Here is a 12,295-nt window from a genome sequence, read left to right on the forward strand (position 1 = left end):
CTGCCCAACGAAACCGTTGCCGCCGCCTCCAGTGAGCGCAATTCGGGCGTGGCAATTAAAGATGAAATTGAACTCTTTACGGATGTGGATCTCGGCAATGGCGCACATTATTACGCCTTTTAGCCAGCTGAAAGCTGACTCTAGTCAGGTGCTTGGCCAAATCAATCAAAGGATGAAATGCTGGCAAATCAATTGTGCGCAGTTCAAAGTTCTCTTTTGAACTGGGCTAAAATTACACACCAGGTTTCAGTTCCCGTTGCCTTTCCGGCTAAACAACCTTTTTGGCCAACTGTCAGCATTTAGCAGCATTGTGTGCGTGAAATTTTAGACGTCAACACATTTGCATTTTGCAAAATTGGTAACACAATCCAATTTACTCCCCCACAGCCCGCTCGGCCCATATATGTAAGCCCCAACCCCCCTCCCAGCTACTGTTTGAATGGCCGCAGTATTAAGCATAATTTACAATTTATTATAATTTATTTTTATATATATTTTGAATTTGAAGTGATTTAATAATAATCCGCATAATTATTTTATCGACAGAATTTTGCATAAATTTGAAACGAAATCGAGTTTGTCGCAGCTGCTGATTATGAATTCTCCAAACTGTATTCGGTTACAATTTGTTATTCAATTGAGCTGCTCCCATAACTCACTCTCTCTTACTCTCTTACTCTCCCTCTCTCTCTCTTTCTCTTCGTCTGGTAAAACAGTTGCCGGCGCAAAATTCCGGCAAAAAACATAAATTGTAAACATGAGAATTGCTTCTGGTTTAGTGGCGGCTGGCAGAGTGGGGCAGGCAAGTCTAGTTTGATTTCTGTTCGCGTCTATATAAAAAGTTGCCATGCAACGGCGCCTTGCAACAGTCTCGACTCACGCTTGCCACAATCGCTCCACAGAGAGACGTGGGCCACTGCGCTGGTGTAGAACTTGCTTTGGAGCAGCGTCGATCTACCCTTGACTATCGTCCAATCCTCTCCAGTCTGCAGACCTAGATGCACAGATTTCGAGAGTTAACAGTTCAGTTTTTCTTGCTACTCGGGGCAGAGTCCCTCGCCTTGCGATTCCCAGCGATCTATTGTTTGTGTAAGTTATTAACATTAATTGATCTCATTTTTGTTATTCATTTATATTTCTCTCTTTCTATTCATCTTACTCTGAGATTATCTCCCTTACTACCTCTCTATTTCCTCTCTTTATTATATTATATTTTATTTCCAACTTTTTCGCACTTCATTATAATCTCATCTGTTTATAAAAGATATTTTGTTTAAAGCTGATTATTTTTAGCATTTATCTTCTAACATCTCTCTCTCTCTCTCTCTCTCTCTCTCTCTCTCTCTCTCTTCCTTTCTTTCTCTCGTTCTCGTTCTCTCTGTTTCTCTTTGTCTTTTCATTCTTTTTTCTTTGTTTTATCAAATTTCTATAGTTTATTGTTTCTATCCCTCCTTTATATCCTTTTTGATCTCTTCCTCGTTTACTTTCCTTCTTGATCTTTGGTCAAACTGTCGATATCCCTTTCACTCTCTCTCTCTCTCTCTCTCTCTCTCTCTCTCTCTCTCTCTCTCTCTCCCTATCTATCTTTTCTCATTCCAATCATCTTGATGGCCTTTCGCTGTCGCTGTTTAATCCTTTTATCATTAAAATTGTGTGATCTCTACATTTTTTTTTGTGGTCTTTGTCTAACCTCTTTTTCCTCTTTCTTCGCTCGTCCTGACGCCTTCCCACCTTCTCTCTCCCATTGGGACACATTTCCCTTACACCCTCACATTGCCATTTTTCTTGCTTCATTTCAGTTACCCTTCTTTTAGCCCTGCCCTGCCCCCGTAATGTGTCTCAAGATCTGTCGCTGCTGCTGCTGCTGCTACGGCAACTCCTCGCCAGCGGGCAGCCAGCAGCAGTGCCAGGAGCTGCAGCTAAAGGACCTGACACCCGAGCTGATGATCACAATAACCACACAGCCGCACAACAACAGCTCTCACAATCTCAGCTCCAACGCGAGCCTGGCGGAGCGGCCCAACATTCTCGGCAGCTGGAGCTGCGACGAGGAGATCGAGCACTACAATGTCGATGATTTCGAGTCTCGCACGCCGACCATGTGGCGCGCCTGGTGGCTCCAAGGTGCCAGCGAGCAGCTGTCATCTGTTATACTGAGCTGACGCCACACGCACACCCACTTAAGCAGGTGTGTGTTTGCGGGGCAGCTGATAAAAATATGGTCAAGCCAAGCCCGCCACCTGCTGCACATTTTAATGCACCTAAGCGAGCGTGTCGAGAGTGAGCGACTGGTAGATACCCTGTACCTACTGCATTGTCGTCACACACATTCGCACCTACTTATATACTTATTCATTCTTTAATAAATCAAATTGAGTAACTTCTGTGTTGATTAGAAGGGTCAAGAGACGTTCTGTAAAGCCAGGGCATAGAACAACTTTTGGTGGTTCGGTTCACGGCTCGAACCAGCTCCCTGCCTTCAGGTTCGATTTTGAAACCTGACTTTCTACAGTCATGTATGCAGCTGTTTCTTGAAATTCTAACCGAAATTGCAAATCAGAGATATATATTATATATTCCATATATAAATATATATATATATATATATAAATACAAATGTAACAAAACCCTAAGCTGGGTGAAAATAAAGCCGGAAACAAACAAATATTTCGCCAGACTTTGTCAATTCCTTACTGAGGAGCAGCTAATAGTTTCATGTTAACCACACACACACTCTCGCACACACACACACAGTTTGGCACACACACACTCGCACAAGCACACACATGCACGGCATGCATTTTTAAAATGAAATTACGCCACGTTTAGTTAACTGTCTGGAGCTGAAGGGGCTGCCGTGTCTGGCAGCCGGTTAAGACTATGTAATGAAAATTTGATTAGCTGCTTGTTTAACTTTAATTAAGTTGATTTTATTGCGCACAAAAGTCTTTCGACAAAATACAGCCAAAAAAAACTAGTAAGAGCGCTCGACTAGTAGATACCCTGAGCTCAGCACTACAAACATTTTAGCTTCCTTCTCTACATACATTAACAAGAACGCAAACACACAGCAGCTGTGCTCTTCTTCTTCCCTCAGATCCACATTCATTCTTCAATAACTATAATTTTTATAAAAGAGGAATATAAATTGGCGAACACTAAACGAGAAGCTACAGGGTATATAGAAAAATGTGTATTTAGGCAAAGATGACTCCTGGCCAAAGCCAAAACTAATCAAATATTTAAACAATGCGCCCGGTGGTTTGGCTTTTGGGACGCTGGCTCAGCATATTAACATTGTGTTGGGCAAACAGGCAAACAGTTTGTCCAGAGCCCAAAATACACACCAAACAAGCAGCATAATATTCATGATTATCATTAACACACACTCACACACACCTATACGCAACATAGTGTGCGCTGAATGCATTGCGATTTCATGAGTTGTGCACGGGGCGCTCCTGCAGGACTTTTGGTGCTGACATTGCCGCTAACATTTGACGCCTGTGCATATCACATATGCAAGCTGAAAGGCATTACCAGAGAGAGCGTAAGAAGGGGAGAGAGAGAGAGAGAGAGAAAAGGAAGCAAGCTGAAATTTAGTCAACACTTGACCACATATATGCCCAGAGTTGAATTTAATGCTTAGTCTCTTAATCTTTCATTATATTTAAATTGTTTACAAAGCGTTTTGCAATTTCTCTTTGCGCAGCATTCTTAAACGTTCTGCTGGCATTTCGGGCTAGCTCATGCCTAGACTAGAATACATAATTTTTACATTAAATATGCACAAATTGTGAATGTCTAGTTTTGTTTCAATTCCCTCTTGAGCGGCATTCGCAACCGTTTTACTGGCCAACAAAAAATATGCGTAATTGCGATCGTAAAAACAATTGTATAGTGCTTGAGAAGTTGTAAATAAAGCTCAGCAAACTCACAAGCATCAAAAATTGCGAAATATGCTGAGCAATAAACATTTGCGAACGTTGCCAGAAAATAATTCAATACACACGCACACAAACACACACACACGCAGGCAGGCACACATCGCTCGCAATGGGAGTTGGCAACATCTTGAGAGCGCTGTGGCATGCCATAAAGGAACTTTGATGCCTCGATGCCTGCCACTTAGCCAAACACTGTGCATATTATCGATGGCCATAATGCGAGGGCCCGAAACCGAAGTCTGCTGTTGCTGTAGTTGAGCTGCGGCTGCCGTTGCGTTAGCCATTAAAAACTTTCCGGCAACGCCATTAAAATAAAAATCGAGAGCGTGTTAAATGATTTACAAAAGCAAAAGCACGGCCAGACGAAGACGAGGCCAAAAACAATTTCGTTGCTTGCGGGTTTATCGCATTGGCATAATGTGTTTCAGGTTATCCCATTTGCCAGCGTTCCCGACAGCCTTCCCTCCTTCTGCCATCCGCATGTTGTATTTATTTTATGCGGCTTGTGCGACAAGTTAAAGCTTTTGCCACGCCTACACCCCGTCGTACATACACACACACACACACCCTTTTTGGGGGGCGCCCTTGTGCCAGTGCAATGACATTTTTTTGTATTTTATGGCTTTTATGACTTTTCAATAAGTTTTGCCAAGTTCTCGTGCCGAGTTTTAAGCTGCCAGCCTCTTGGCTGGCAATACAAATTTACACTTATAGCAAAAGTCTATATTGCTATCTTTTTAACTTTATACGCGATATCTGCTTATAGCGAAGTATTTACTGTGATGCCCAGGCATTTAAGTTTTCAGGCAAATGCAAATTCAACGAAACCTAGAAATTCTGAAATTTAGCAGGTTATTTTAACTAACATATGGTTATATTAGAGACAACTCTTCAAATTTTGGCAATCAACGGGAAACTATAAAATAATATAGATATATAGATCCTACGGTTTTGCAGACCTGTGAGCATAGTGAAGCATAGTGATGAAAATAACTTGAAAAGTAGAATATTAGGCTAAACAAAATTCTCAGTTTTCGACCTATGCTTCCTATAGTGCTAGACAATATGGCAGAGCGATAGTGCTAAGATATCTTGATATATCGCTATATTATATAGTATTCCGATGTTGTTAAGATTTTTCATAGTGAAGCTTTTAAATGCCGAGTTTGGTTTGTGTATCTTGAAAATGAAAAAAATTACCCACACAAGAAACTAATATTCGACCCATCGTTCCTATGACAGCTAGATTATATATTTGTCCGATCCGGATGACTCCGACATATGTACTGCCTGCAATTGAGTAGCAAAATTTCAAGAGGACAGCCTTAAGACTGTGGGACTATTTCGATAGACGGACGGAAGAACAACTGGACTGAAGGACATGGCTATTTCAACTCGGTTGTTGATACTGATATAGATTATATATATATATACAGTATGTATATACATATATACAATATATATATTCAACATTTGTTGCAAGATTACAGCTATTAATTAAATTAATTTGAAGAGAAGTGTGCAAGCAGTAGTCTCTTCACCATGAACCCCTCATATGACATTTTATAATTCCCAAACAGTTTAAGTGTAAATTTGAGTTAAGCTACCAAGAGGAAATATTTCACATGTGTGCACACATGCAAGTAAACTGTAAATAGCTGTAAAAGCTTTCTAAAGATCAAGTTAGGAACTATTTAACTATATTTTACTATATAAGTAACAGAATAGCCAACAATCGATAGCTTTGACCTTCCATTATCTGATTGATTGTCAGCCAAATGAAGGCAGGCAATGCCCCGTAGCCCTAAATTGCTCTAAGATAGTTGTGCTGCGTTTGCTATTCAATTACGCACTCACTTGATGAGGTGGGGGCAGATAAAGAAAGTGGTTGGCGCCGTCTTGAGTGGGTGGTGCTGGTCAACTTAATGCAACTAATCGCCTACCATTAACCGCCAATGACACTTTTATGCCACTTTAATAAACTTGAGAGACACAAGTGACAGTGCCCAGAGCCGTGTGGTTCCCCCCCACAGGGGTGATAGTGTGTGGTATACGGTGGTGGTGTGTGTGAGCGTGTGTCGTTTGTGGTGCTTGGGTGGTTGGGGGATGCGTGTGACAGACGCTTGTCCAAGCATCAGAAAACTTTCGGCACGTTGCGGCAATGTCTTAAGTGAGTTTCCCTGCCAACCCCGCTTGGTCAGCATCAAAGCTTCTCCCAGGAGTTAGGACAAGTTCTTTCATGTTGTTTCAGCTGTGCGTAAAACACACACACGCACACTCTCGACCACCACCACCAACACTTATATCAATAATAATTCCCATTTGTAATAAAGCCAACTTAAGGGCGGCCTTTCGTGGCATTGAGAATTAGCTCAGCAGGGGTGGGGCACGAGAGTTGCATGCAATAAGTGAAATGCATAAATAAACAACAATTCGAAGTACTCGCAAGGGTGGCGTGTGGCGGGGGGGGGGGGGGGGGGGGGGGGGGGGGGTGTATATGTTGTTGCTGTGCGCCATATAAAAAGTAAATTGATACAAATTGCATAATAATCACGTCGTTGCATTTTATTTTTGTGCCATGGCAACAGCAGCAACAATATTGGCAAAAAACAATAGCACGCGTGGCTTAACAGCATTAACAACAACAACACGAAGAAGAAGAACGAACAACAACAAGCAACAACAACAACAACTGTCACACTGCGTTGTGGACAACTTGGCAAAGTGCTGTGCATTAGCCTGGCGGCAATTTCATTTGCTATTAATAGCAAACGGTCACAGTGAGCATAGAGAATGGTAATTGATGAAAGCGGGCAAGGCAGAGAGAGAAATTGAGAGAAAGGAAGAGGAAAGGAGAGAAAGGGAGACACAGAGGGAGAGGGAGGGAGAGAGTATGGCAAAGATTTAATACCCTAACTTCTATCCAATTTTCTAAGAATTTTTAATAATTTTCTAAGAATTTTTACACAATAAGAGAGTTATGAGCTATACAATTAATATCAGGCTAAGCAAAAAATTAATAGAAATTATGCTAATTTTAATAAAAGTATTTTTCGGTTTTGGAGATTTGGTCCTCAATATTATTACACATTACGTCAGTAAATCGAAAGGGACTGAGCCAGTTCTTCGAATAAAGAATATGAAAGAGGAAGCAACATTTGTTTCAACTTGTTTTGTAGCTTTGAAATATTTAGAACAGGTAAGCAGGTAGTCGGAAGTGCCCGACTAGGGGATACACTGAACTTTCTTGGTGGCGATAGCTATGAAATGCAAGATTCTTGATCTGAATACACTATTCTGAAAGCTACATGTCAAATTTGGTGGCTCTAGCTCTTAAAACCTAAGAGATTTGTTTCAAAAACAGGATTTCAATATCGATTCTTATCGATTGCTTGGCAAGTTATCGATATCGGTAGCAAACTTTTACTGCGCGGACAATAGAACCTAAGTTTTGTGTGCCTACGCTCAGCGCCCAGCGCGCTGCTCAAGCCACTTGACTAATAGCAAGCGTTTTCCTTTTTCTCTAGCTGTCAATTACAAAGTTTTGATAGATGATTTTTGGTTGCCCCCTTAAAATTTAATCAATAATAAAGCACTTGACATATGATCGAGTGAATTTAAATATGTTGAGCACGCATTGGATGCTATCGATGCTCATTGTTTCCATTAATTTTAAGTGCCGGGACACGCTTATGCCAGACACCGCCCACATCTTCGCAGCTCCACCCCCACCAAGAAACGCCCATGCGATGTTATTTATCATGTGGCAATGTTGTAATGCATTTTGTAATCGATACAAAGCAATCACAACGAATTAAAGCCCAGCACCGTGCGCCAGGCACGTGACCAATCAGCCCTGGGCATGGGCTTGGCTCTGGCTCTGGCTCTGGCTCTGGCTCTGGCTCTGGCTCTGGCTAAGAGTAAGTGTATGACCGACCCGCCCCACAGTTTGTTCGCTGTTGTATGGTATTTTTGTGGTTCACATTAATGGAGCCGAGAAACCGGCTTCGTGAAGTGTAGCAACCACGTACACGTATTCGCGGACCCTGGGCGACGCATAAATGCAATCACAAAATAATTCAAAGTTAATTTTGGATTAGAAATCGACCAAATGAGCAAATGCTAAGACGCAGAGAAGAAGAAGGGAATAATAGTTAAACTAAAGCCAAAATGCATTACTGTGGCATCTATGAAGATTTAAAGCTAATTTAAATATTAATTGTCATAAAATAAGAACACTTGTATTAAGCTGGCTGGCTTAAGGTCTAAGCATTATATTTTGCGATTTAGGATTGTCTGTAGAGCGAATTTTTAACCCTTCTGGTTTTGTAATTAGCAGAGTTTTGTTACTAACTTGCAGCTTAAACTTGTTGCGAATTTTAACGCGTCAAACTAAGAAAAAACAGCGAAGCGCGCATAATCAAAGTCCATTTTCTGTGTGCTAAGCCAAGCTAAATATTTAATATGATATTTAAGTTAAACCAGAAAATGAATAATATGTAAACTAAAGCCAAATGGATTACCCTGCGAGTTCAGATTTAGAGCTAATAACTAATTAGTTATTATTAAATTATACTAATTATGCAAATATCAAATTGACTTATGCTTCTCATTTTTCAATATAGAATTTTCTGTAGTTATTTTAAATTTAATATTTAAATAGTTAACATAATATTTTAATTAAGCTGACTCAAGATGAATCTTTTTCATATAATAAAATATAAATACAAATTTTTATTTTTCGCTAATTAACTAGACAAAATGTTTATACTTTGATTGTGTATATATGTATGTATATATATATATATATATATATATATATAACTAAAATACATTTAAAAAACAATATAATATTAGTTAATTAGGATGTGAAAGCGGCTACGTTCTGCATTTTTTTACAGCATCATAGCTCAAGCAAAATGTTGACAACATTGTAAATCTTTAAATTGCGCGAGTTTTTCTTGCGCCTTTAAGGTCGTTTGCCTGGCTGTGGTTTGTCAATGTGACAAACTGAATGAATGGCCCCAATAAAATGCGTATTCGAATGCTAAGAAGTAGGCTACAATTTGTATATGCAAATATATATATATTTGTGTGTGTGTGTGTGTGTGTGTGTTTTATGTACATTTACGCTGTATCTAAACGGCTGCAGGGGCGGAAATAAAATGTCAGCTGTTTGGCGGCAGGGCGCGTGCTTTTGACTGATAACAAGTGACAGGCACCGTGCGGCACCTCGACAACCCCCGAATCCCCAGCCGCGCACAATCTTGCAACCCACATTGATTTTATGAGCGCTGCGGGTTCTGCCGAGCGCAGCGCTTTTCACTAGCTGTTACTAATCAGGCGGCATAAATGCTGCACAAGTGGGACTGTGCCACAAAAATGATGCCGAGGGGGGAGGGGGAGTTCGATGATATTGCGGCAAGCAACTTTTTCGGCAGCAGCTATAGCTGCATTAATTTGCCAGCATTGAAAGCAAGGGCTGGGATCGTGGGCGTTAAAATCGAATTGAAACTTTAATGACTTTATGCGGCAGTCGCAAGTGCCGGCCAACTTGCCACATGCAGCGTGCAGTGGGCAGCATCTAGCAGCTTGACCAGAGCCAAGTTTGCAACTAGTTGGCCACATTTCCGTTGGCCCAGACAATTAAGTGCGCAACTTTTTTCACAATTGTACTTTAAACTTTGGCCACGCCCACTGAAGGATGCTGATGATGCTGATAATGATGATGATGATGATAATGCTCGGAGTGCTGCTGCAACACGTTGAACAGATTCAATTAATTAACTGTCAATATTCTAGCAAGCACGAGCGAGTGCCACGCCCCCATTTCTCTGGCATTTATTCGCCTACATTTGTGCCGGCGCGCTTCGTTTCGCTTCGCTTCGATTTGCTTTGCTGGCTAAATAATTAATGAAAAGACAAATTGCTGTTGGCATAGCATCAGTCCCCCTCCCCTCCCCCCTATCACTTACCGCCCCTCACCCACTGGCTGCCCTGTGCAGCGCGCCTCTGCTGGCCTTTCCATACAATTGTGTCTCAATCTCTCTGCACTCTAAGCCCCCGGTTCGGCATCTAGTTGCCCACCAAACCGTTTTTATTTTTCATTGCATACTTTTATGCGCTGCGTTGATTTTTTCTCTACTATTTCGCATTATGCCATTTCCGATTTTTTTTTTATAATTTTTTTATTTCTTTACAGATTGCGCTTCATTAATTGCATTACAAATTGGTTTCACAAAAGCATAGGAGTGCGGCGGCAGAGACAGAGAGAGAATGAGAGGGAGAGCGAGAGGGAGAGAGAGTAGTTGCCAGTAAGTTGGCAGCTCAGTAGTTGTTCAAATCGTTAGTAACCCTTTTTTTTATTGGCAGAAGAATCTTCTGATAGTTTGTTTTATCGATAGTTCCCATTGCTTTCCTGTAGGAGATTTTCGTTGATATCACTAGCAACTAAATACTTTCTTTTTGAAGGAATGGAGAAGAGAAGGAAATTCAAGCCGAATCTTTTATTTTTATATGATTTTGATTATTTGATCGCAAAGAGTTTGCTTAACAATAAAAAGCAATTGGGAGGCATTCTGGGACTGGGAGGGATATATTTGGCAATTGTAAATTTTAAGTGGACATCAAATTAAATAAATACATATTAATGGCAATTTTATCTTACAAATAAAATGCAATTGTTACCAAACTATTGTTCTTAATTTTATTACGTTAGACTTAACTGTAGAATAAGTTGCACTCCTTTATTATCATATATGTAAAGTTTAATTTAATTTGTTTATTTAAAAAAAATAAATAAATTTAAGAAATTAGAGAAAATATGAACTTTGCATTTTTTAAGGTTTTTCTCACTAATAATATATTTATATTTATATATATATATTTATAATATAATAATATTTCAAACTTAAGCAAAATAAAATTTGGAAGCTGTTTGAAGACAATCTCTGATATTCACTACTGGAAATCGATTAAATATTAAAATATTATATTCACAATTGTTTATACACCCTTTGAGCCCAACACAATGGAGTCCAGCAAAGTAATCCAATCAGAACATTTTGTATTTAAATTTGTACTCAAGAACTAATCTAAAAGACAACGCTTAAGCAACCCTTCGTGCGTATTATTTGAAAAGCATTTTTTTTATTTTTTGGCACATTTAATTTAAGCCGAGGAGCTCATGTTAATAGCGCTTGGCTAAGATCAGGAGCAGATCAATTCGTCACATTAGGCCAATCTTAAATGCAAATCTGATTGAATGCTCGCACCTACGGGTGCTCCGAGCTGCGAGCTGCGAGCATGATTTAGCATGCAAATGTGTCAGGGCTTTGCCTCCTGGCCGGGACCCAATGCATAAATCATGGTTGGCCTAAGGAAAACAAAAAAAATGTACCAAGAAGAAAATAAAGGAGTAAAATAATAATAAAAGGGTTTCTCAAGTGGCAGCTTTCGCTTTCGCTTTCGCTGGGATTTTGGCAGCGACTGCCTCTGCTCCAGCACCAGCTCCTGGTCTTCCCCGCCCTCCCCTCCCCTCCCCTCAGTTGTTGCAATCGATAGTCGGCGTTTTTATGCCGCCAATGTTGGCCGTAGCACGTTCAGCGTGCGGCGCAAAGTATGCTAAGCTTATTTATTATTTACACGAGTGAAACGTGTATGAAACGAAAAGAGCTGCTAAAAACCTGAACCGGCGACTGTGCCCCAAAACTCGGGCAACTCGTGTGTGTTTGTGGTTGATTTGATTGCCACCCAGTGAGTGGCCGCATGAATTTCAAATGAGCCGCTTTACGCCGTGCCACATGCCACATGCCACATGCCACACAGCATCAGTTTCTGTTTCTGTTTCTGTTACTGTTTGCTTGCTCCCCATTGCCCCGCGTACGCCTTGTAGGCAACAAAAAGGTGCCAAATAATACCAAAAGGCATATGAAAAGAGAAAAAGGTTTAAAAATGTTAAGATACGGCCACAGCGCAGTCATTAGAGCTCTGTCCGCTCTCCCTTTGCCTCTCTCCCTCCCACTCACTCGCTCGCTCGCTGCCATATCTAACGTGTTGCACACGTTTCGGCTGCCTGTCAAGCAGCAGCAGTGTGAATGGCAATGGAAATGGAAATAAACATGAGAATGGCGCTAGCCATACGAGGGAGGCAGCCAAAAGGAGAGCGAGAGAGAGAGAGAGAGAGAGAGAGAGCGTATGTGCGTGGCTGTGTGTGTGCCATGTCAGTGTTCACACGTCTTTGTGCAGGCTTTGGACAATCGTGTCGACTACTACGTAACACCCCCGCCCTTGCAAGTGAAGCCCTCTCCACAACCCACACACATATACATCTCGCCACCCCCTCCGCC

General features: G+C 41.0%; 2 protein-coding genes across 12 annotated transcripts in view; one reads left to right on the plus strand and one right to left on the minus strand.

The window, feature by feature from the left end:
* The window catches only part of LOC135428355 (uncharacterized protein CG43867), a 148,561-nt gene that overhangs the window by 72,144 nt on the left and 64,122 nt on the right, over window positions 1-12,295 (minus strand). The gene's annotated exons all lie outside the window — the stretch shown is intronic.
* On the plus strand, window positions 857-2,380 carry LOC135428396 (uncharacterized). 2 transcript variants are annotated; one of them, XM_064682364.1, is made up of 2 exons: window positions 857-1,089; window positions 1,815-2,380. In XM_064682364.1, exon 2 carries the CDS (start codon window positions 1,833-1,835, stop codon window positions 2,160-2,162), a length of 330 nt encoding a protein of 109 aa, XP_064538434.1. In that variant the 5' UTR covers window positions 857-1,089; window positions 1,815-1,832; the 3' UTR covers window positions 2,163-2,380. The 2 variants fall into 2 exon arrangements, with proteins under 2 accessions (XP_064538434.1, XP_064538433.1); XM_064682363.1 differs by having other exon boundaries at window positions 858-1,089; window positions 1,800-2,380.

This window comes from Drosophila montana, unplaced genomic scaffold, assembly GCF_035044405.1.
Source record: "Drosophila montana isolate Dmon_TW-CO22-7 unplaced genomic scaffold, ASM3504440v1 contig_2481_1, whole genome shotgun sequence".
Taxonomy (NCBI): Eukaryota; Metazoa; Arthropoda; class Insecta; order Diptera; family Drosophilidae; genus Drosophila; species Drosophila montana.